The sequence below is a fragment of the Colossoma macropomum genome, unplaced genomic scaffold (assembly GCF_904425465.1).
Source record: "Colossoma macropomum unplaced genomic scaffold, Colossoma_macropomum, whole genome shotgun sequence".
NCBI classification, from domain to species: domain Eukaryota; kingdom Metazoa; phylum Chordata; class Actinopteri; order Characiformes; family Serrasalmidae; genus Colossoma; species Colossoma macropomum.
In genome coordinates, this window is record NW_023494789.1 from 29,747,743 (window position 1) to 29,772,661 (window position 24,919).

A 24,919-nucleotide genomic window follows, 5' to 3' on the forward strand; every position below is an offset into this window, starting at 1 on the left:
TGTGATAAAATCGCTGTATTTGTGTTGTAGAATATCGTGACACCTATCACCACCGCTGTGAAGATTGGACCATTTTACATCAAATCACTCCGAATGATTTACAGACTAGCGTTGAATTACATTGCAACGACGGAATTATGAAACATTTTGAAAAATTGGTGGAATTCCTCTTTAAATAGAGTAACTAGGTTTAATCAAGTACTTGGCAGCCTTAGTCATCACTCTAAAATAACCCTATAATAAATAAACTGAAATGCCACACAACTCTGGTATGTGCTTTTAATGGAAAATAAATGAATGATTAAGTAAAAGTGCTTCGAAGAAAGGAGCTAAAAGGAGTAAATTATTACCAGGTTCCAGTACACAGAGTGAAGAGTAATAGCAGTAATAGAGCCACTAGAGGGCAGCAGTAATACATCTCCGTTCAAACCGGTTCCTCAACAGCTCGGGCCGCTATAAACAGTGCTACTTTTTAAACCTACTAAATGTTAGGACGTTATTTGTTATTTCGTTTTTAGTCATTACTTAACTGAAGTGGCACAGTTCAGTTCGGTCAAATATAGCAGGTAAACACTGTACAACAATTTTCTTTTTCTGAAGGTAAGCTGCAGTATGGCACAACTGTGAATAGTTGAGGAATTTGGAAGACAAAACTATTGTGAGAGAAATAATTATCTGTAATATAGCAGTTGTTGGTGCAGTAAATGTCTTCTTTGTTCATAATCTTGCTCACTCTTTAATCCAGCAATAAAGTAACCAAATGACCAACACACTGATAGCCACAGTGTTTACACATAACTTCTGCAAGTCAGTTTGAAGTGTACAGTTTGCATACTTTATCTATGTGGCTTCCAAGTTTGCTAAGCCTCTCTTTGTATTACCAAAGAAGGATCACTAGCGTGTGGCTGTGAAATGCTCCCTACACACAGATACAAAGCGATCTCACATTCCTAATTTGGTTGTGCCATAAATTGAACTGAAAGGAGTCCATCAGAACTTGCAGAGTAAACAAGAAACTCTAAGGGATGGAGAATGAATAACATAACCCTACAAGGCCATCCAGCGTTCTACAAGCACACATTAAAAACACTGACATGAGGGAGAAATAAGAATAAACAAAAGTTTTTTTTTTTAAAACCTCTGAGTATTTATTAATTTACACTTGAACAATACAACAGGTAATGGGGAGGGGCTTAGGGTCAGCTACTAACAGACGAATGATTCGGATATCATGGTTACCCTGCCCCAGTTTACAGTGAGTCTACATGCACCTTTTTCGGTATAAAACACAATGACTGGGTGAGCAGGATCAGAACACACTGGACCAATAGGTTGGAAATGTTATAGTGGAATGCAATGCCTGACGTAAAGCATTAAGACTTCTGTCTTAACTCCATGGAAGATGTACAGGAATTAACATTCAGAAACTTCCCTGGAAAAAGAAAAACGTTCCATGGATGTTTCAGGAATGGCAATGTAAAACAAACAGATTGAAGGCACTTAAGAATACAATGCAGCCATGGACACATACATAACAAAAAAAAAGAAAGGAGGGGACAAAAAGAAAAAAAAAAAGAAAGAAATAAACTTGTGTTTTTTTTTTAAATCTTCAACCGCTCATGACCATCCTTACGAGTTCTGTGTGAAAGAGAAAGAGAGAGAAGAAAAATGTCAGACAAATTTGGGCAATTGATTGACCTCCACCTACAGCAGAGGTTAGGTCACCATGCAAATCCCAAACCTAGCACTCAGTACTGCTATAGCACAATATACAGTATGTATGGTGCTCTGGCTGTCAGTCAACAACAGTTCCATGGAAACTCCCAACAATAAACAGAAGGGGTGGGTTGCTGCAGCCTGGGTGAGAGAAAATTAAAGCAACAGCAGAGACTGTCCAGACCTACAGGAAGCTGTAATGTGTTAGGGTTAGCACCTCCTTATATGGGCAGAGAACTAGACAGAGATATACTCCTGAAAGAAAGAGAGAGACAGGCCATTGGAGTCTTGCACAATCAGTAGTACACAAGAACAGAAATAACACCTTCAAATCACCCCAGCACACCAATACTAAAGCATCTCTTCAGAGAAAAACCTCATAAACAGAAGAAAGAAGTATGTATATCATTCAACTTCCAGCATCCACTGAGTTTCCAGTTTATTAGGCTCTCCAATCTTGCAGCTACACTCATTGACCATTTTATCAACACCTACCATATAAGTGCACTTTGTTGGTTTACAACTACTGGCCACAGCCCATCTGCTGATGCACAAATTGTTTGCCCCATCCATCAATGGAAAGGAACCACCATAGTACCAGGAATGTTCGACATGTTACGCTTGTTGCAAGTGTTTCAGGCACAGCAGCATTTCTGCTGTTTTTAAACACCATGCACAATTACTGTCAACTCTACCTGGTGGTACACCTTGTAGGTGCACCATTACAGAATATAGCTCATCTTTCCCACGCACAACTTGTGTTAGTCATCCTTTAAGCCAGGGGTGTCCAATCTTATCCGCAAAGCGCCGATGTGGCAGCAGGTTTTCATTCCAAACAAACAGTTTCATCAGTTAGTCTGAGTCTTCAACAACTGATCATGTGAGCTTTTGCTTTGGTGGAATGAAACCTCACAGCCACAATGGCCCTTTGCAGATAAGACTGGGACACCCCTGCTTTAATCCTTCATCAAACTAAACACTCACCCTCTGTTGGCCTGATCATTTTTGGTTGGTGGATTGTTCAACACTGCAGTAACACAGAAGAGGATAAAACGGTGGATAAAATATTGCACCTAATACACTTCTGCCAGCCTGAAACCTACTAAAATGCCACTGATAGTCATTGCTGGGCTGAAAATGATCCACCAATTAATATCTGTTCATAAAATGGTCCTATGGTGGTCCCTGGCCATTTATAAATAGCTCATAGCACCAGTTGGGCTACAGACAGTAATTAAATACCTATGAAGTTCACCTATATGACAGTATTTCTGATAAACTGGCCAATAATTGTAGGTACCTAAAAGATAAAACCTAATAAAGGTTACTTAATAAAGTGGCAATTCAGTGGCAGTCCTTTCATTTGATTCAGGAGTTGCAAAATATTCCTTAAGTTCAAATACATCTGCAGAAGTAATACAGCTTGAGAAAGTGAACAACGCAGTGGGGCTCTTTCAGACATCTATTGATCTGGCTGATCTGTGGGAAAAGGGAAGAGGCTGCTACAGAACAGGGCATCAGAAGAGGCCAGCCAGTGCAAATGATACAGTTAGAATCACTACAGCAGCCTGCTCTCCAAGAATCTCACATAAGTCTCCTAGCCATGCAGAGCTGCTACATGCTAGGCTACAGTCAGGAGGCACATGAGAGAGGGGGCTGCAGGAGATAAAAATGAAAAACAAAAACAAAAACAAAAAAAAACAACAACAACAACAACAACAACAACAACAAAGAAGTAATAAAACCAAAAGAGAGAAAGAGATGGGTTCACTGTCCGTACCCTCCACTCAGCCGGCCATGATGTGGCGCACAAAGGCTGTTGGGACGATGAAGGAATAAAAACACAGACATTATTACAGACACACAAATGTTTGAAGCAGAAAAAACCCACACAAACATGTCCTTGGACCTCTAGCTGAGAGCTTTACCTTCATAATTGATGCAGCCATTAGCATCCTCATGCCCTGCCAAGAGAGTCTCCACCTCCTCTTCTGTCATTTTCTCACCTGCAGGCACACACACACACACACACACACACACACACAGACAGACAGACACACAGACTATATTTTTCTACAGTTCATAGCCATAAATAACTGCAAGACATAATTAATTCTAGCTGGATTAGTTTTACCAAATTAGGGCAGTAGTGTTAATGGTAAAGGATTTGACTTTGAAGAAAAAGGTACTTCACTTTTCACTTTTCATTCTCCTTCTGTTGGCAAATACTGCTGCCCTCCACGCAGCAGACTGGGGTTTGATTCCCCACCTAGTCAAGCACACCATGCTACACCAATAAGAGTCCTTGGGCAAGACTCCTAATGCTATACTCGCCTGCCTCATGATAAAGTGACACTTTGGATAACATTTATGCCAAAAAGACAACAAAACGTAAAAGTAGTTGCCAAAAGGAAAAAAAAAACAAACCAACAAAGATATGCTGTCATCTATTACCAGGTTTGTTCATTACATTACTGCTAGGCTGATTCACATAGGACTACCATTACTAAAGCCACTCCAGGTTAGACAAATTAGAAGGTAATTCACCTTGAAATTATCACTCAGCAGACTTGTAAAAACTACTGCCACTGCAAATTAGTACTGGATTAAAATCACAGATCAACAATAATCACTCAAATTACAGCACCTCTCAATGTAACTAACCCGCCTTAAATAGTACTTTAGCACTATCTCAGAAACACTTTCAAATTAGGCATTGGCTGCTCTGAAACCTCTGGCACGACACATCACTTTGAAAGAACAAAGAAGTGTCTTGGGGGGGTGCTCCAGTATGAAATTTTGAGGTTCTTTCTTTTAGGGAAAACAGGTAAGAGTTGATACTTTTAAATCAATTAGTAGGGTAAGAGGTTGTGGGTTTTCTCAGCTCAGTTATGCATAGCCTCAGAGTTATGCAAAGGTCAGAGACGTCTGGCTCCTCCTTACCTAGGGTGGTCAGAACGTGACGCAGCTCAGCACCCATCACTGTGCCATTGCCCTCTTTATCAAACACTCTCAGCCCCTCCACAAAGTCCTCAAAAGAGCCCTGGTCCTTGTTCTTGGCGATGGCCTGGAGCATGGGCAGGAACTGCTCAAAGTCCAGCATCTTTATGTTCATTTCTAAGAAAGACAACCATCACACATATACATTAGTCACCACTTTACTCAACATCATTTTTAGTGTCACTAATAAGCCTAACAGACAGATGATACTTGATTGTGACAATAGAAGCTAAACTAAGCAACATTTAGGCTTAAACCACCCAGAATACTTCATCCTGAGCGCTCAAGAGAATATTTAATGCTTTTCAGTGTGGTGCTTTAACAAATCAGTGCAACTAACTGAAAAGCCTAAATAATCACTGATGCAAATGCACATGGGCTCCTTTCAGAAAGTAAAAGCTAAGTCCTTGGTACATAAATATTTCGGCTGATTCAATTATCCTACTCTGTCTGCTGAGCGTGGCCATGCAACTGGTAACATCATATAAATGAATATCACTCTGAAAATGTCATACTATTGACATACACTGCTGTAGAAAAGGAAGGTAATGGTGACAAAAGTAGTGACTCACTGTTTTTTAATGATTCAGGATTATATTGTAAAACATTTAGTCCCATCCTTCTGAATGATTACAAACCTGACAGTTTGGTTTTCTGCCATCTTTCATAACCAAGCATTCTCTACCTTAGGACATGACTCAGCTCAGCACCCAGCATGGTGCATTACATGCTATACTGCATCACAACAAGGTCAACAAACACCCTCAAGCTCAGCTCTGATCAATCAGACTACAAGTCAGCAAAGTCAGTTAGAGTGGGGTTCTGACCTTCAGCCTTGGGGTTGCCGAGCACTTTGAGCACTTCAGCGTTGACAGGGTTTTGGCCCAGAGCGCGCATCACGTCCCCACACTGACTGTAGCTGATCTTCCCATCGCCTGTCCGGTCAAAGAGCAGGAACGCCTCCTTAAACTCTGAGGAAAAAGTAAACATGTTTGTGAATGAATAGATAAAACAGAAAAAAGAAAACTTTGCTGGAAATGAAATGTTAAAATGGGAGAAAACAGAGATTAAAGGAACAATACTGCCAAAAAAAAATAATCTATGAACTTTTTATCTAAACCCAAATGTGGTTAATCAGCCAACACATATTTCATGTCTGAAGTTTGCTTCCTTAGCTTTGAGCTATCAGGCTAACATAGCTAACAAGCAAGAGAAGCTCATACCACACCAAATACCAAAGAAGCAAATTCCTGACATGCACTGGCTTATCTACTAGGAGAAAACTGCATTAATTTGATGTTTGGGAAGGCAATAGTAGGGGATTAAAGAAAACACATGCAGGCATGTTTGCTTTGGTTTTTATGTGGGGGAAAAATGTCTCACTCAGGCAAGCAAAATAACATTTTTACAGGCTAAAGCTGAATCTCAAATGGCTCCCTACTGCCTAAATAGTGCACTGCATAAGTCATGAAACTGACTTGTACACCCAAATAATGCACTAAATGTTAGAAAGGAAGTAATGCTTATGGCTGAGTATAAAAGGCTTTCTATTTGACATATAATGCACTATTAGGGTGTAAAATACATTAATATATGACCTACATAGTGCGCTGCATAAGGAGCAGGGAGACATCTGAGACTCAGCCTAAATGATAAAGCACGAGTACATTTCATTTCACTATTTGGAAATAAAAGGCATTTTACAATAAAGATACACGCACAACTAATATGGAACAACAGCTGGTCTACTTTCTCTATTATTCTGAGCTCAATGGTTACATGGTTGTAGTTATTATATATTGTAGAGAAGAAATGATTATACAGTGCTTGTATAGTTTATCTATATATACGGTGTTTCTTATCTGCATGCTGCTGTTCTACGCTAAATGTAGTACTGTGTCCTGGAGAAACTACATTTCGTTCCTCTCTCAAACACATCTGTGACGAGAGGAAATGACAATAAAGCTGACTTTGACTTTGTTTCAGGAATTCATTTATTAATGTAATGTCAGTGTCAAAATGTGCAAGGAGTGTACTAGTCGAGTGTGGATGTACAGATGACTCTGGTCAGTGAGAGCCCCCCCCCCGGCTCTGAGCTGTGAGAGGAATGCGGCTACCCCGAGCAGGCCTGACTCAAACTCGGCACTACGCTACACTTAGCCTTATATGGCAAAGAGAGAGAGAGGGAGAGGGAGCGTGAGTGAGGGAACACGGCACCCCATCAACCAGGACTTCATCAAACAAACAAGAGGGAGGAAATTACACAATGCTGAAAAACAGGACGCCGCCTAAAAAGGCGAGAGAGCTCCGCGGCAGAAGTTGGTCCAAGAGCTCTTCGATCTGAAAGCTAAAACCTAAACAAAGTGCACAACGGCGGCGACTTCCATTAGATCAGCGTGGCCACGCCTTTAAGGCAGGCCTGACACAGTTCTGGTCCAGACAGCACATCCCGTCAAAAAACACAATAAGCAGTATAAGGAAGTGTTTAAAACAATAACGCATCTCTTTACACTACTTATACAGAGAGAACAGCGAGCGAACATCCCTCTTTTTACTTTATTCTACTGGAAAACAGCATTTTATTCTTATTATTGCTTCTCACTGCATTTACTTCCGGCTTATAAGCGTCAAACAAGCGGTTGTGTTCTGCATCCACTTTGTTTAAGATATTTCAGACAAAAAACAGCACGATTATGCAACCGCACTACCAATGAACTACCAAAGGAGGATTCAGTTAGGTTAGTGACATATCTTTTTGCATGCCAAGTATTCTGGAGTTAAGAGACTCATCATAAGGTTAACAGGCATTAGTGTTAGATTATCACTTCCTCCGTTCATCACGCCAGCGTTCACTGCACTCACCAGCTAACGTTTGTTCCTGGCGACACGAAGAAGGAAAACATAACAGGACAGTGTAGAAGATAAGAGGACAGACATTAGGTCACTGAGGAGGACAGGTCTCATAACCCCACTCTACAGCTAACACCTGTCCTCATTCCACATTTCTGACTAGTAAATGAATAAGAAGCCCTGCGAGGCTGAAGCCTAGCTTCTTATTCGGATTTCCCGTTCCACCTTAAATAGTGCAGCTGTTACATCTGTAGAGGCGCCGGAATGTAACTAGCTTAACGGCTGCTGCACCATTTAAGGTGGAACGGAAAATTCTAATAAAAAGCCAACTTTAGCCTCATAATTTCAGCACTGATGACATTAACGCAAACTCACCACTGATCTGGTCCTCCGAAAAGTCAGACTGAGGGCACGGGCAGACAGACGTTGCAGAAAATGAGAGAAAAAAACAAAATCAAATCACATCATCACTACTATAGGTTATAACAAAGACACGGAAAGTCAACGAACTGTGCATTGTTGGTGCCAAAAACAGCTAGCGAATAAAACAGACAGTTAGATAAAGCAGGGCTTAGCTAGGTTTCTTGTTTAGCTATGTATCCAGCGTTAGCTGTGTTAATCCCCCCGGCCTGTCAGCAGAAGGCTCGGCAGCGCAGCGCGCCTTTCAGCGTGAAACCCGCCGTTGAGGAGCCGCGATAAGGCACTGAAACAGACAACTACGGCACCGATCCGCGCTGCTCTGGCTCTGATTAAAAGACGTTCATGTGTAGCTTTCAGATCACTCACCATTGCGCCGGCTGAGAGGTGAGGTGGGGCAGGCTGAGGGTTGTAGACCGTTGGAGCCCGGACTGCGCGAGGTCCGCCGACACACAGCAGCAGGGTAATAGATGCATGACGTAATTTAATCTCGAGTCAGAGCCTCGACCAATCAAAACATGTGGGCGTCGGCTGAATCCCAAACGGCTCCCTACTCGCTATGTAGTGCACTACATGGGCAGAGTTGGGCAACATTTCTTCAGTTGATAGTTTTACTTATGAGGAAAGGAATGTATTTTGGCTCAGCTCCGTTTTGGTTATTCGCGTTTAGTTCCTACTTCCTTTTTGTGTTTCATTTCATTCTTTAATGTTGGTAACAGCACCTGGACTTTTTGACCGTTGTCCACATAGCTTGTAAGTTTCAGCACTTCCTTTTAGACTGAAAGCATGTCAAAAAGAGACGAATAGCGCTTAACAAACTTCAGTTCCTACGCAGATGGACAGATGCAGGATCTACTAGGAAGTTCTACCGGGAACTCGGTTGTTGCGTTTACGCCATTTTACTCATTATAAACTAAAGTTATTTACTTGTAATTTAGTCATTATTGCACTGAAGTAACAGTTACTGTAGGTGCTCACTCTTGGTCATAAAGTAATGCGTTGGGATTCACTCTTAAGTAATTCAGTTCAGTATCTAGTCATCTTTCTTTGCCACTTCTACTTGATTAAATTCAAAATTTGTTTAATAGCCGTGTAAAACTTTTTACAACCTTTTTAAATGTTTCTTTCTGGCGCACTAAAGCCTGACACACTGCCATGAAGCCACGTTAGAAAATTTAATTTGTGCACTACCAGGAAACTACAGTTCAAGTGTCTAGGGGAAGTACACAATGATTGAATTGAACTTCAAATTTGGCACAACAGAGGGAGTCTGATAGTCACAGCGATACCTTGTGGCAAGCAAGAAAACATCTTCTCATTTACAAGTTCATGAAGCTTCCTAGAGTAGCAGCGCTGATCTAGAATCAGATTCCGCTCTTATTTACTTTGAACACAGGAAGAGATCCTAGATATGAGCACTTCTACTCTTAGAAGCTTCCTGAATACTGGTCCTGGTATGAAATTGCATTCGTCCTTACTTTTACAGAAAGACGATCCGTTATTTCCTCGCCATAGTATTTCCCCTTATTAGGAGTCTGGATTTATGTAAAGGTGTTTTGTGGCAATCACCATTATAAAAGGTGCTATACAAATAAAGCTGGAAACTCTAGAATGAGCACTAAACACATAATTGGTAGTACAACTCATAAGTACACACAGAAACAACCCGTGTGCTACATAAAATGTTTTATTTTGAATGTGGAGATTCAGCTCATTTGATGTTGAAAATATGAGCAGGATTTTATAGCTATACATATGTCAGACCTTTAGTCTCTGGCCAAAATAAGTTATTTTCATTTCTCTTAACAGTGTAGGCCTTGAAAAAAGGTATTTCATTTTGGTACTTTGAGTTTCTCTGTGATTGAATACTCTTTTTAATGACCAGAGCTGATACAATTAATGTGCTGTGCTCCTCAGGCACATTCAAATATTGCTTTTGCCTTAGTATGGGTCTTGACTGGTTCACAAGTGTAGCATGACTATACAAGCAGACTGTCATCCTATTGCAACACAGTGTGGTCTTTGCTCACTCCACTTCTTGAGTGGTGCTCTCACCACATTTGTAGCGTATAAAGTCGAGCACACGTGCATTATGCAAGGTGAGGTACTGTCCCACAGTGTATTTGGGCTCTAGCAGGAAGGTCTGTGGTAAAAGTCGTGTCTCAGATTCTCCACAAGGTAGATCCTCCATGTTTCCTAGAGTAACAGGAGCCTCCCCCACTATATGCTGTCCCAGCTTCTTTCCAAATGCCTCTGCCTGTCCTTCAGGCCCACCCTGGAACACAAGCAGCGCACCATAGCGCCCCATTGGCATGCTGCTCTGTCCTGTAACCGCTCCATGGACATACGAGCCAATGTGCCAATCAGCAGGAACACCTACAGACACAGCCCGCCTTACAGAAATGTTCTCACCCAAACGGCCTGGGAAGGAAGAGCACATAAATTAGAACTGAGAGAACCAATAACGAAAAAGGTAAATTAGAGCAGAGCATGGAATTAAGAAGGTTTAGATATGGATGCAGCAATTATTCATTATTAATTAATCACTGATTATTAATTGACAGTATTTATTATGAAAATTAAGAACAGCATCCATCAATGCATGTCTGTGTGATTCACACATCATGTAGATGCAGAATGGGAAGTCACTCACAGACCTACATTTCCTGCTTGTCTTACCTATAGTCAGTGCCATCTGATCTGCCACTGAGGGACCCTCCACCATGGTGAGCTTAGCAAGGTTTTCAGCAGACAGCACACTCTGCAACAAAGATGATTTTATATATGATAGTTTTTTATGCCCTCTTGCTGTGAGAGTGATGATGCTAAATGTTAGCATTCACACTTACTGAAACTAGGCAGTCTGGAAATACCTTTCTATATCCGCTGTGCACCTTGCTGCAATGATGAGCCATTGTAGCCAAAGCAACATCCTGCACCAGCTGCTGAAACTTTTCATTCCTTGCCACAAAATCAGTCTCACAGTTTACCTTAAACCACACAAACACAAAAAACATTTTCATTAAAACATACAACACATATAGGTGTAACCACATGCATTGTGACATTATATCATCATGGTGTTGTGGGTAGTGTGTTAGATTGGTGCTAACATATTAACTTGTCTCTGGCACTTTAGAACAGTATACTATGAAACCTTTGCTTAAAGCTGCACTATGTAAGGTTTTTGGTTAAAATGTAAAAAAGTAGCATTACTCGGTGAAGAGAAGAAAACAGAACACATTAAAATATGGTGTCTTTGCACTGCTGCAAGTCACCCTGTAAGGCCTCAAATAGTCATTTAAAAGTCAGATTTTCAAACCACATACATCTTTATTTATTAACGCCACACACAGGCTCAAAAAGAAGGTCCAGCTTGATGCCTAGGTCTTAAATGCAAAATCAACATTATACTGATCAAGATATGGTGACAATATTAGATAAATTATTTACATCCCTGGAAGACACCCTTAACCAAGTTTTGATTGAGTTCTCTTTCAATACTCTCAATGCACTCGCGATCATCAGATTCATCCACACAGAGAAGGGGTCCAAAGCACCACCGTTGTTACAGATTTTCTTCTGAGCATTGCATGCAATTACACGTTTCCACCAGAGAGATCTCCAAATCCCCAAATCGTACATAGTGCAGCTTTAATGTTTTTATAGTGTTAAGAACCTAGTCTGAAAGGATCAAACCGGCACTGTGCTTGCAAAGCCTCAAATGTTGTACTTTTCTAATACTGAATAAACTGAAAATGGAAACATTAGACTAAAGCACATTTTCAGGCACTCCTAATATTTGTTGTATTGTATCATATCAAATCATCATCAAACCAAGAAATGAATTTTGTGACTTGTTACACCTCTTTGGATATGGTGTGGACATTACATTAGCCCTATTGTGTGTGGTAACCACCCCTGTTCCTTGAGTACCCTTGTCCTGCACATTTTAGAGTACACCCACTTCAGCTCAGGAAATGTTTGTTAACGTGCTGAGAAGTTCGATCAGGTGTGTGAGAGCAAAGAAGAATATACAAAAAAGGAGCACTCCAGGACCAGATTGGGGGAGCCACTGATTTAAGATATAAGGTGTGTATTCAAGCAAGGTAAATGAAAAGGTTTTGCTGAATTCTGACCTCCACCATGACAGCTGCATTATCCCTCATCAGCAGACCAATCAGTCCTTCTTTGGCTCTCCGGCCCTCCAGTTTGCTTGCTTTGCTCCATCCCTCCTTCTGAGCCTGTTCATGCAGCCAGTTTTCTGCCTGCAAAACCACAAATAATGAAATATCCCCAGTACACAAAATCAAAAACTCGTTTCCCACCTTGAAAGTTCCAGCTCACCTGAGAAATATCGTTGTTAAACTTCTCCAGCGCCTTCTTGCAGTTGATGAACGTGTAGCCGGTGGCTTTACGCAGTTTTACCAGGAGCGCTTTATCTGCTGCGCTGCGCACACACTGGACAGTGTGTTTCTGAAAGGTGACCTGAGAAGGACATAGACTGACATTCAGAGTGCTTCGAACAAAATATAAAACAAAGAAGACGAGGTAAACGCAGTATAAAGAGGTACAGATGATGTTGGTGAGGCTGCGTGCTCCCCCAGGATACATGCGGCCAGCCTTCATACGTCAGCCTGTTTAGCCACTGGCAGTGAATAAGAATAGTTATACTGTGTATATACTAAATATCATTCCTACCTTAGTGAGCTCTGCTCGTATAGACCTGAATAAAGTTGACACAACCATCTCTGCTACCGGAATGTCATTGACCCACGCTGAATACGGAAAGCCGAAAGGACACTGTACTTATTCTTCAGCGAGTTCGCCGTGTGTGGACCACAGATACAGAGTACGTTGCTCCACCTACCGCACAGGAGCGCACTGAGCGTGTCCCTACAGGAAGACGTAGATCTGCGCCTTCTGCTGGAAACATTTGGAAAAGCCATTCATTTCGTCATAAAGTAGATTCATTAGCGAATTAAAATCACTTAAAGCTTTTTATAAAAATTGTTAGATTATATATTTACTCTTTTGATGTCATGCTTGAATGGTATGATGATACTACTGAGATTATTGTTCACATATTCTGATTTGCTGTTGTCTGATATTCCTCCGACGTTGTTTGTAAAAAAAAATCACTTAAAGCTGAATGTTTTGTGAAACATTTTGTGGCCATGCAAGCCCAATATAGAACATCATATTTTGTTCAGTCGTATATCTCAGTGTTTCTCAACCCTGCACACTTAAAAATATTCTTCAAGGGTCCTTTAGTAAAGCAGTGGTTCGATATAGAACCATGAACATTCAAAGAACACTTTGCATGATTAAAAGATTCTTTGCATCGTGAAAGCGTTCTTCATATTGATGGAGAATGTGCTGTAGATGGTTCTATGTAGAACTTTTTTGGTAAGGGTTCTATATAGCACCAAAAAGGGTTGTTTTAGTGTTACGATGTCAGGTTTGTTACAATAGGAGAACTCTTTTTGGTGCTGTATTTTTTTATATCCCATTACAAATCCACGGTTTTTGTGCTGGTGTTAATGCCAGAGGAGGTTTCGGAATGCCCAAGGATGTTCAAATTCAGTGAGCTCTTTAGAACGACCCGTTTTTTCACAAATGTTTGTATGGCCACAACCCCTAAACATTGGCAGCACGGCCCGTGGTGTAAGTGCTGAAAATATGTCAACACTGTCCAAAGAAAAACGTGTATCTCAAAAACAGAATTTTCACAGGAGAAAGCAAAAAATTCTTAATGTAATTGAATGTAAAGAGATTTTGTTTCAAGTTATTTTGGAGCATCTCTACTGGCTCATTCATCATGACATTTTCAGACAATTTAAAGGACAGTGGCCATGTTCAAATGATGTGGAACAACAAAAAATCAATAACAGTGGAGACATATTTTTTGACAGTGACGATGTGCTATGATAACAAAACAACAACAATACTACTACTATTAATGATAATATCAGTTATGCTAAAAATAATACCTTTAAGGTGTTATATTAGAGTTCTGTTAAGATATTTTGTACTCAAATGTTACTCAGTACAGGTCTTATCCTATTTTAAACAATAGAGTGAATGTGGGCCTATTGTTCTTTTTTGAGGGTGTTTATATTCCAGCCACTGAATAAGCACTCATATCATTTTGTTCCCATACTTTATCCATATTTAAAGAGGAATTTAAGTATTTAGGTTCATGTTGAAATTGACAGTCCATCAGTTTGTCAGAAGTTTGCTTCCATGCCATGAAGCAGTTTATGGTGTTATTGTAGGTGTAGCAAAAGTGAGAGATGACAGACGGTAAGTATTGTAAAACCCTTCTGAACAGACGTACCTTATTGTTTCCTCTTACACTTGAATGGACCAACCTTACTGTTTCCTCTTTGTGTTGTCCTTAATGAACATTTGAGAGTAATCTACATAGCCCTGATGATCTCCATGCAGTTGAGCGTTTTCTGCACTGGATGACAGATTGAGAAAGCTTTCTGTTCCATTCACAGTGGGAACAGCACCAGGTGGCTTTCTTTGACCCTCTGCATGAACTGCAGAAGCCCTTTCAAGAGCATGTTTAGATCATGTGCACTTGCCTATTGAGAGTAATGTTTACAGCAACTACAGAGGGGAATTAATCACATGAAACTGTGTTGGTGGAAGAGAAAGAGAGATGGAGACAAATTAAGAAAAAAGAAAAGAAAGTCTCTCATAAAGGAATAGCCTTTAATCAGATCATTCTTTAGAGTTTTGCTTTCTTTCTGGTTACACATGGACACATTTTGGAGCTAGGGCTGTCTGGTCCACATGCTCTGCTGAAGTTTGAGAGCTGGTGCTATGATTGGATGGTAACACAAATGGGAGGGGCCTTTAAGGTGTGAACAGGCAATTCAGGCTGGTATAAAGGCTGGACAACTTTTTAATGTGGACTTCTTGGTCACTTTCTGTGCCTGATGAAGAAGATGAGGATCAGTGTGCTTCTTTCCCTCACACTTACCCTGATCTCTCAGGGCTACAGCAGTGAGTTCATAAATTTTTCAATCTACCATATACCTTTGGTAACAATCATTGTTCAGACAACTGTAACGTCTGTTGGTATTGATTCCTTCGATTCCTTATTCTCATTACTACAACTTACATATTAATAATAGCAATAATAATAGTCATTGTAACACCAACAACAGCAATACCTTTTAGCTGTTATGTTTGTGTTCCACAGAAAAATAATTAAATAAGCTACTAAACGAAAAGTTCTAAGAATAATAACAGAATAATAAAACTGCAGTTAAAAGGTGTATGTGTTACATGTACCCTCTAATGTCATTTACCCTTTTGATAAAGTAATTGCTTTTTAAAGCATTTTATTATAGATTCTCCTAGTTCACTCATTGATCATTATCTGATTAGACAGCCTCTTCTGTTTGCACATCAATACCTGAGAAGACTGATGTAGTCTCAGCATTATTTAGCATGTCTGAAGAATACACTTTTTTGTTTGGCTGTTCACAATATCTTTTAAATGTGACCTATATGCGACATTAGTCTGAACAGATCACGCTCCTCCACCGACCCGCATGAGCAAATGAACAATGCTTCACGTTGCTTCACGTGGCTCATCCAGAGGTAAACAATCCTGACTATTAACGAACGCCAGTCGCTCGCTAAGGTTTCAGTTTCATCTTCGCCAGCATAGCAGAAGCGATCAAGAAGTTCCGATGGCTGACAGCTGGGCTCATCACCCAGAATGTGTTCGAGCTCGCAGTAAAAAGGGCTCGGTCACTTCTTTGATTCGCGTCCTCTGATTCTTTAAACTTTGCTTTCAGACTTTTAACCGTTCATTGACGCTGCAGCCTCGCTCAGCCATTTCTGTTCAAATCTGTTTGAACACGGAGCGGCTGCGATAAGTCTCTTCTAATTTTTTAGTACAGAAACATTAGCCTAAATGTTCATGAGGTCGAATGTCGAGTTGGACTGATGTAAAAGTCGCATGAATTCCGATCTGGCTGTTCAGACTGAGTCGCTTTGCCGCAGATCGAATACGTATCGGATTTCAGTACCACATGTGAAAGCGTCTCAAATTGGAATTGAAAATGTCAGATTCAATGCGTTTTTTGCTGTTCACGCTGCCACACAGACAACACATTTGTGTCACAAAGAAAAAAGGATTTGGGTCGCTTTTACCCGCTGTGTGAATGTAGCCTAGTGACACGATGTACCACACAACCATGCAGACCTTCTACAAAAACTACAAACTAACTACAAAAATAATACATTTTATTAAAATAGCACCTTTCATTCATTAAATACAGTTCAAAGTGCTTTACAAAGTAAGAAAGAAATGAAAAAAAAACCCTAATAAAAGCATTGAACAAGGACAAAGAACAAACATAATTTATAAAATAAATAAAATATTAATAGTAGTAATGTGATAATGAGTGATGTGATAATGATGAGTTAAACAAGTAATTGTCACTCTTAAAAAGATGGTTATTCAAAGGTTCTTTAGCAAAAACAATGGTTCTACACAGAACCATGAGCACTCAAAGAACCATTTGCATGCTTAAAGCGTTCTTTGCATGGTGAAATGGTTCGCTAAACTGATGGAAAATGTGTTGTATATAGTTCTGTTCAGCACTAAAAAGGGTTCTTCTATTGTTACAAGCATGTATCAATAGAATATCCCTTTTTGGTGCTATATAGAACCATTTTCAAAAATATTCGATAAAGAACCATATACAACACATTTTCAATCAATCTAATTATTAATCATTTCACCATGCAAAGAATCATTTTCTTTGAGTGTCTATGGTTCTATATAGAACCATTGTTTTTACTAAAGAATATCTGAAGAACCATCTTTGATAGTGTAGTTCAGCAAATATTAAGAAAATAATCAGATAATAAGAGAAGAAATTATACCGTATATGACATCTGCCATCTCTGGCCAGCGAATATGTCCTGAGTTATGTTTTTAGTCATCTTACACAGATGTTCAAGGGTAGTGAATGTTGAAGAGTATTGCTTATTGAGGTAATGTATGCTGGGATTGATTTTTCAAAATTCCTACATAATTAAATGTTTGAGATGTAACAAAGTCATTTAAAGTGGTTTGATGTGAAATGCTCTATTCAAGAGAAACTTAGAGTCAGAATTGTTCAAAGTGGTGGTGATAGTAACTAGACACCTGGAGCATTTCATGCCTTAAAAGCTCACTTACACAAAGTTATTACATGAAATACTTATGAATATGCCGCTTGATGCCTGAGACATGGTTTTGTCTCTATTTTGTATCTATTGTTTGTCTTTATTTTTTAATATCCATTGATAGGGGAGAGGGCAATGTAAAGCAAAATAGTACCCAAGGAAAACATCTTTTAGAGTTGCCACTATTTTATCATTATCAGCATTATAAAAACTCGGAAGACGTGTACATTAATTGGTAATTTTGGATAGTAAAAAAAATGGCAATATTTGCATTGTAGATGTTGAGACGCCCAGTTCCTATCACTATCACACTACCACTATAAAGAAAATCAGCTAGTAAGATGTACAATGCATCAAATCAGCCTTAATGACTTACTTTACATGTCTTCTTGTAACATCCTTGTTTACATTAAATTGTACAGAAATAAAAAAGTGCAGCTCCTCTTTAAGAACTGAGAACTGATTGATTGAGCAGTACTTTTAATAGATTTATTGCATTCACATTAAATGTGCATTTAATGAAAAAAAAAGTTATAAGAGATTAATGTGTAGGACAGGCTCATAGAAGAACAAAGAACATATACAAGTATGCAGTGATAGGCCTAATATTATTAATATCATGTCTTTATTTACCATTTTTCACTGCTGAAATCAAATTTTCTCTTTTTTACATGCATAAAAAGTATTACAGAGTATCAGGATTAGTATTAGTATTGGGATACAGGTCTTTATATTTGAATGATGGTCTTCTGTACATGAATTCTGAACATTCTATATGTGGCTTCCTGTAGTGTTTGTTCATGGATGTATGATACTTATATTCCCAATGCCTTTCATACAATATATAAATATTTTATATTGTATAAAATAGTAGGACTACAGTGATATTAATGCTGTGAAAGGGTCAAAGCCCACAATTTTGTTGGCGCAGTTCAACAGGGTTATCAAATGACATTGCATCAGTCAGCTAAGAAATATATAACTATGTGAGATTATTAATCTTTGTTTTATATGGAAGTACATACATGCTCAAGGTCTTTAGTAAATGTTTGCCAATTTTTTTTCTTGAAGAGTGCTAAAAAGAAAGCTTGAATAAACTTACTTTGAGGTGTTTATCGCAAAATTTGATATCGCTTATCAGCATTGCCCTGGTGCCAACTTTATATTGGGTGAGAGTATTAGGGTCGTTTGTGTCCACCTGCAGGGTTTCACACAGCAGCCTGTTCAGCAATGATATCACTGTCAAACTTAAAAACATTCAATATTTAGGTAAAATGATATTGCATCACAGTCTCTGAAGTTGCATTAGTTTCAATCCTTACAAGTCTTAAATGTATCCTGTAGATGGGGAATGTCTGGCATGGGTCATAAGTTACAGAAGACAGAAGAACTGACTGTATTCACACGTGTTGCTGTCCACTTCTCACTGTCACTAGGTTCTGCCATAATATTTAAAACTCTAGGTCAGGCCAGAAACTTCTTCCGCACTTGGATCTTTTGAAACAGTCACAGTTTCCTTCCCCAACCACACAGATCTGAGTAGCAGTCAGTAACATATAGAGCTTATAGAAACAGCCTATGTCTTGCATGATTGCATCATGCAGCCTGTCTATGACACAGGATGTTTTGGGACGTGAATTGAGAGGTCAGTTTCTAGGCTGAACAGTAGAGCCATTTTAATCTAGTCTTTACAAAGTAAAGAAGTTCTATAATCTATAAAGTAAGGTGTTCAAGCCAGTATGATACTTTAAATGTGTTTTACAGTTTTATATGGTATACTGTGTTGAATTCTGGGAAAACATTTACAAAGAGAGACGTTAAAATATGCAAGAACTGAAAAGTGTGATGTGAGGCCTTAATATTAGACCTAATTTTAATAAAAGTGCACTGCACTGCTGCCACACGATTGGCTGAGAGATAATTTCCTGAATGAGTTGGTGTACAGGTGTTCCTAATAAAGTGCTCAGGTATTTTTGTTTTGTATGTTGTAGTTTTTCAGGGAATCTCTTACTTCAATAAAGTAATATACAGGAAAGTAAACAAACATTACAGTATGAGTGCTGTATATATTAATTCCACTACTACCTGGCAAGTCTGCTGCCAGTAAGTAATTGTAGATGTACAGAGATTTTTTTTAGTGTATCATAAAAGACTGTAGTTCACTCAAAGATAGCACATTGCTTTCATTTCTTAAAGATCCTACACAGTGATATCTACTCTGGTAGTTGCCCTCCAAAGCTGCCTTAAACAGAGAATTAAGAAAGGCTGTCTGATTCAACATATATAAAAAGATCCGACTGAAATATGACAAGAAAACAGAAACAGGTAAACAAGTTACAAAACTACTTTGCAGTTGACTAGTCTATTCCCAAGCAGAATTCTCTGATGAATTCTCTCTCACATCTCTGATGTGAAGAGCTCATAAAATCAGTTTTCTGTACCAATTAGATGGCAAGAAAATTTATATTTTTTCTACATCTTTTTCTACATCTTCTGCTGGTCTGGTGCTGGTTTACTGTTTACTGTGTTGGTCACTCAGTAGGGTCATACTAGTTGACCAGCATACCAGCATCCAAAACACAACATATGCTGGTTTTGCTGGTGATCAGACATGCTTGACCATGGTGGTTTTTCTAGCAGGGTAACTTACAGTGTCATAAGGGGTATCCAGTTCATGCAAAACATTTTTGACACATACACAGATATTAATAATAATTTCATCAATATTAATACACTAACGTGAAATATAATGTCTTACTGCAAACACCAAGGTGAAACTGAACCCGCTCTGATAGCTGTGTGTTTACATGTATTTTGTCTTACTACAGTCTATTAACCCTTTTTAACCACACTTCAGTTTCCCACTCTCTGCATAACTCAGTATTAAATAACAAGTCTTAAAATTAATAAATTAATAATGAGTCTACAGTTTAAAAGGTTAGACTCTCAGTTCCTCATCTCTGTTTCCATCTGAATGCGTGTGTTTTTCAGATCCTGCAGTGATCAACAGTAGAGTGTCAGACTCAGAGATCCAGTCTGTTTCTGAGGCTCTGTATGCTCTGGACTCCAACAAAGCCTCAACCTCTGAAGTCATCATCAACCCTCAGACCCTCATACCTAACTCAGAGACCAGTGCTAAAAATGACCTCTCACCGCTTCCGTAAGACCACACATACACACCTTATATCAGGATGTGTCGCACAGAGTTCTCTGCAGACCACCCTTCATTTATTTTATTTCCAATCAAAATGGCCATTAAGTACATGGTATTCATTGTTCAGCATCAGGAAAAAAAGCAAAAAAGAAGAAATCTGCAGGGATATTTTTTCACACCTCCGAAGTTTCAGTTCAGTTGGTTGCATTTTTTGCTTCTCACAATCCAAGTCTTCCCAAACACATTCAGTGATGTTGAGGTCTGGACTCTGGGGTGGTCAGTCCATTGTTCTAATAACACCAGCAGCTTCTTTCTTTAATTAGCAAATTTTCTTCTGTCTAGTTCCTTTACTTAGTAATGGCTTCTTGACAGCTACACATCGTTTAAGACATGTAGTGTTCAGTTGTCGTCTCACAGTGGAAGGAAGGACAGAAACACCTCCAATTTTTTCAACAGTGGTGCAGTTTTACTATTTTGGTTTTAATAAAAGAAAATTAAGCTTTTTTACACTCACTTACTTATATCCCATGCCTCAGTGGACATCTACTTTAACCTTTTAAAACTCAAAGGTTTGTGCAAACCCTCAGTCCACACTCCAGTTCTTCACTCTCATAACTACATGACTAGTTCCATAATAGTTACTGGATAAGTTACAGAAAAAGTCCTAAGATTAATAACTGAATTATAAGCCTAGATTTTAAGGTAATAAAAGCAATGAATCATGTTATTTCCTTCCAGTGAATCTTAACTACCAAGCATAAATTGGTCACATTTAGTGTTGTTGTTCATGAGAGATCAAGAGGCCAGAACCAGTCAGACTGTACGCCACTCCCTGGAGTTTGGGTTCGGTTATCACTACGAAAGTTTTGCCACCTGACAATTCAATTATTGATTGGCTCTCTTTCTGTTTCTTGCATCCTCCAGTTTGTTCAAGCAAGTGAATGAGGCCTCTCTCTTCTCTAAGCCGACGTATAAAGCTTTTATCGCTTTGCTGGATAACTATGAGAGGAAGACAGGAGTGTCGGAGAGCGTGAGCTCAGTGGAGGTACAGGAGCAAGAGAAGTTCCTCAAGGAAACCATGAAGAACACAAATCTGGGCAAAGAGCTCTACTCCTTCCTCAACACAAAAGGTCTCTACTCCCTCAGACATTAACCTCTTAAAGGCTCATGATCATGAATTATTCTCACGTTCTAAACATTGTAAAAGTTTTAAATCAGTTCACTCTCCAGTCCATATATGAAGGTTAAGCTGCAAAAATGACCTGCTTTGGAATACAGTGTTTTTATGATGCCACAAAAACATATGCCCACCTATTCAGCCTACAGCAGCTTTTCTTAATTACACCAATATTATAAAGCGTGTTTCAGCCCAGATTGATTTTTGCCTGGACACATAGGACCATGCCTGGACCATGAATACATGGGAGCCAATGAGAAGATCATTTTAAGGCACAGTAACAAAAACATCCAAGATATGTCAGAAATTGGTCATGTTAACCCACTTTTTTAAAATATCCATTTCACTTTTCCTCCATGAAATGGACCTGATTATTAAATTCAAAAACATTAAAAAAAGTAATGTGTGCAGGGGTTTGGCAACATTGTGCGACAATGGGAAGAAATTATATAGAGTCGTGTTCCCTGAAGTGGTGAGACCTGGCTTGTGACTGGCTAAATCCATTCCACTGTTGCACAATGTTGCTTCTAGGCCACAAACATTTTTCTCCAAATTCTCATAACAAAAAAAGATTGATACTGAATGTTAAAAAAGAGGTTTAAAAGTGCCCACTAAGAGATAGTAGTAGGACTATAGTATGACTAAGTACATGTTTTTATTGACTTACTCAAACTCTTCCCTTTATTGTCAACCCCATCGTTGTCTTTAAATCTGTATAATGAGTTTGTTGCCCTGGGGCAACATTGTGCAACAGAGGGTTAAAATGAATTGTAATCGTTTTTGATACATCAAGCAGATCACCAGGGTCCACACTTTAACCTCTCACTCTCACAATTTCATGACTTCCATATTAGTATTTTTGAAAAATAAGTTATTAGGATAATGTGCTACACTCACAGTGGCACTGGAAGAGGCACTGGGAATTATTGATTACATATTCACATCTGCTAGAACATACTAGAATGGTGTTGTAGTTACAAATTAAATTTGCTTGTAAATACACACACAAGGTCTCCAATGTTATTACAGATCTAATATAACACTATGCTTACTAAAGGACTAGTATGATTACACTTATATTGTTATGAACATTTTCTGTTCATCAAGGTACAAACAATGTAAATGTTCCCTTAAAGTTACAGCAAAGGTTTTAAGGTCCAATTGTATATCTCAAATAAATTTTTCCCAGGGGGAAGGTACATATATGTACCTTTTCATAACCTGATATTTTAAAACAGACCAATAAAATAAAAAGCCTTCAGACAGGACAGGGTATGTTGAGTTACTACAACTTAAAAAAAAAATCGCAATGGATTATGGTACAGTTATGTTCCCTAACTAAAGGTAATGAGACGTACCCTTGAGGGTACCACCCCAGTGACAAGCAGGGTACCACTTCAGTGACCTTCAGTACCTTTTTTTGCTGAGAGTGAACCTTTAGACTACAGGTGATGAAGCTGATTATACTGATCATATTAAAATGCTGTAAAGCATAGACCCCCTGACTAAGCCTCTCCTTTTAAACTGGACATTGGCTGCACAATGTTGTGTGCTTATTTGAGTGTTGTGTTGGATGGCAGGCTATTACAGTTCCTGGGAGGAGTTTCTGGAGGATCTGAAGATGATGTGGTTTGGCCTCTACTCCCGTAGCAGTGGCAAGATGGACTCCAGCGGCTTTGAGCACATCTTTTCAGGTCAGTGTGTCTCTGCCAATGTTTTAATTCTTCTAATGTCTCAAGTTTACGTATGCTATTCATATCTTTAAGGTTTGCATGTTGTAAGCAGTGCTTGTATATTAATGAGGTTGCTTTACTTACAGGGGAGATTAAGGATGGTAAAGTGTCTGGGTTCCATAATTGGGTCAGGTTTTACCTGTTGGAGAAACAAGGCCTGCTCAATTATTACAGTCACAGCTTTGATGGCGCTGTGAGTTTTCACCTGCACATACTGCTGTCTGTGTGTTCATTTAATTCTATTTATTATTACTGTTAGAAATTATGCAGTAATTGCTCATAAGTAAGTTACATAGTAATGAGAGTGAAGAATGTCTGTGCCCTTAAAGTGGCAGGCCAGCTAAAAAATTTGATTTACAGTTTTCCTGTTAGTATAAATGTGGACAATCAGCCAGGAATGTTTAATGTTTGAAGTCTGAAGCTGGTAACAGGTAATGTAATTTATAGCCATGTTAACATTAGGCTGGTTAATCACAATGTTATCATCTGTGTTATGATCTCTCTCTCTCTTTCTGTTTCCCTGCCTCTCAGTGGTTGTCTTATCCTGATGTGCTGGGGATGCAGTTTATGTGGGACGGTTACTATAAGCAGGTTGGCTCTGCCATCATCGGCAGTAGTCCTGAGTTTGACCTGGCTGTCTACTCACTCTGTTACATCACTCGCCCTGGCAAACTGTGAGTCAGCCGTGTTATCCACTTCTCCACCTCCTCCCTACTGCTGCGCACTTATCAAGCTGTCTTTTAAACCATGCATTTAACCAAAGAATGCAAAAGTGTAAATGACATCTTCTGCCTTTACAGGTGTCGCCTGAGTTTAGGAGGATTGCAGCTGAATATCCAGACCTACACCTGGGATAAGACTACTTACGGGGATGGAAAGAAATACATTGCATCAGCCTATCCTGCCACACCATGATAGCCTGCAAACAATGATTAAAGTCTACCAATCAAATCCAGCATATTATCCCCCCTTTTCATCATCAGAGTAATATTAATGACAACTAATAATCTATGATATATCTACAAATCAAATACAATGATTGAAGTTCTCATTTGTATTTGAAACTATTTCATTGTTCATCTGTTACATCACTCGCCATGGCAAACTGTGAGTCAGCCCTGTTATTCACTTCTCCACGCCCCTTCATTGTTTCAGGGGTAGTATTAAAATTGTTCTGTTAAATTACCAACATGTCCCCTATTTGCCAGCAGTTAATGTTGCTGGTTTACACTGTAACTGCATAATAATCCATAACAATAAATTCTCATCATGCTGCATTTAGTTCTGACCCTGGTGTCTCTTAAAATGACTAAAAAGACTTTCCAATTATTAGTCACCAACTCATCTGGAGCTACTACTTGCAACACTTAAATAAGACCAGGAAAGCCATGTTTTGCTGGACCACCATCAGCTGCATGGCATTTGTCACACTTGTGATTTGAGTAAATTCTAGTTAACTCGTCTGATTATTTCTATGCATTATGCAAAAATTAAAAGTTGGATTTACTTCCACGCAACAGGGTTTAGTAGCTTTTGGAAGATGTTCAACTGAGTAACATATACTCAGTGAATTCCAATAAATCACAGCAGTCTACAAGTTGTTACTGTACACTGTAAAAATTGGCTCGTCAGACCTACCTAAAAAAATCATTTCATGTGGTAATAAGCAAT

At 39.1% G+C, this 24,919-nt stretch overlaps 3 protein-coding genes across 4 annotated transcripts; 1 reads left to right on the plus strand and 2 right to left on the minus strand.

Moving 5' to 3' along the window:
- Window positions 1–1,122: 1,122 nt before the first annotated feature.
- Window positions 1,123–8,447, minus strand: myl6 (myosin, light chain 6, alkali, smooth muscle and non-muscle). Of its 2 annotated transcripts, XM_036570826.1 has the most exons (7): window positions 8,353–8,447; window positions 7,942–7,969; window positions 5,544–5,687; window positions 4,660–4,833; window positions 3,645–3,722; window positions 3,497–3,532; window positions 1,123–1,638 (listed from the first exon to the last, which is right to left on the minus strand). In XM_036570826.1, the coding sequence occupies exons 1-6, from the start codon at window positions 8,353–8,355 to the stop codon at window positions 3,504–3,506; spliced, it is 456 nt and encodes a 151-aa protein (XP_036426719.1). In that variant the 5' UTR covers window positions 8,356–8,447; the 3' UTR covers window positions 1,123–1,638; window positions 3,497–3,503. The 2 variants fall into 2 exon arrangements, with proteins under 2 accessions (XP_036426719.1, XP_036426718.1); XM_036570825.1 differs by lacking the exon at window positions 3,497–3,532.
- Window positions 8,448–9,652: 1,205 nt separating this feature from the next.
- Window positions 9,653–12,872, minus strand: tsfm (Ts translation elongation factor, mitochondrial). The gene is made up of 6 exons (XM_036570827.1): window positions 12,685–12,872; window positions 12,331–12,471; window positions 12,123–12,251; window positions 10,857–10,973; window positions 10,663–10,744; window positions 9,653–10,404 (listed from the first exon to the last, which is right to left on the minus strand). The coding sequence occupies exons 1-6, from the start codon at window positions 12,730–12,732 to the stop codon at window positions 10,010–10,012; spliced, it is 912 nt and encodes a 303-aa protein (XP_036426720.1). The 5' UTR covers window positions 12,733–12,872; the 3' UTR covers window positions 9,653–10,009.
- A 1,995-nt stretch (window positions 12,873–14,867) lies between these two features.
- endou (endonuclease, polyU-specific) lies at window positions 14,868–24,529 on the plus strand. Its single transcript, XM_036570830.1, has 7 exons — window positions 14,868–15,000; window positions 20,176–20,344; window positions 21,263–21,468; window positions 23,096–23,209; window positions 23,335–23,441; window positions 23,780–23,922; window positions 24,049–24,529. Exons 1-7 carry the CDS (start codon window positions 14,934–14,936, stop codon window positions 24,161–24,163), a joined length of 921 nt encoding a protein of 306 aa, XP_036426723.1. The 5' UTR covers window positions 14,868–14,933; the 3' UTR covers window positions 24,164–24,529.
- Window positions 24,530–24,919: the final 390 nt, after the last annotated feature.

Coding starts and splice junctions, on each gene's coding strand:
- myl6 (XM_036570825.1), bottom strand. Junction 4,834..5,543: donor CGGCAACCCCAAGGCTGAAG/GTCAGAACCCCA, acceptor TGTCTTTCTTAG/AAATGAACATAAAGATGCTG. Junction 1,639..3,644: donor TGGCTGCATCAATTATGAAG/GTAAAGCTCTCA, acceptor TCTTTCACACAG/AACTCGTAAGGATGGTCATG.
- tsfm (XM_036570827.1), bottom strand. CDS start 12,732: ATGGTTGTGTCAACTTTATTCAGGTCTATACGAGCAGAGCTCACTAAG. Junction 10,974..12,122: donor ATGCAGCTGTCATGGTGGAG/GTCAGAATTCAG, acceptor GTGTGGTTTAAG/GTAAACTGTGAGACTGATTT. Junction 10,405..10,662: donor TCAGATGGCACTGACTATAG/GTAAGACAAGCA, acceptor CTTCCTTCCCAG/GCCGTTTGGGTGAGAACATT.
- endou (XM_036570830.1), top strand. CDS start 14,934: ATGAAGAAGATGAGGATCAGTGTGCTTCTTTCCCTCACACTTACCCTG. Junction 15,001..20,175: donor GATCTCTCAGGGCTACAGCA/GTGAGTTCATAA, acceptor TGTGTTTTTCAG/ATCCTGCAGTGATCAACAGT. Junction 21,469..23,095: donor CTCCTTCCTCAACACAAAAG/GTCTCTACTCCC, acceptor GTTGGATGGCAG/GCTATTACAGTTCCTGGGAG.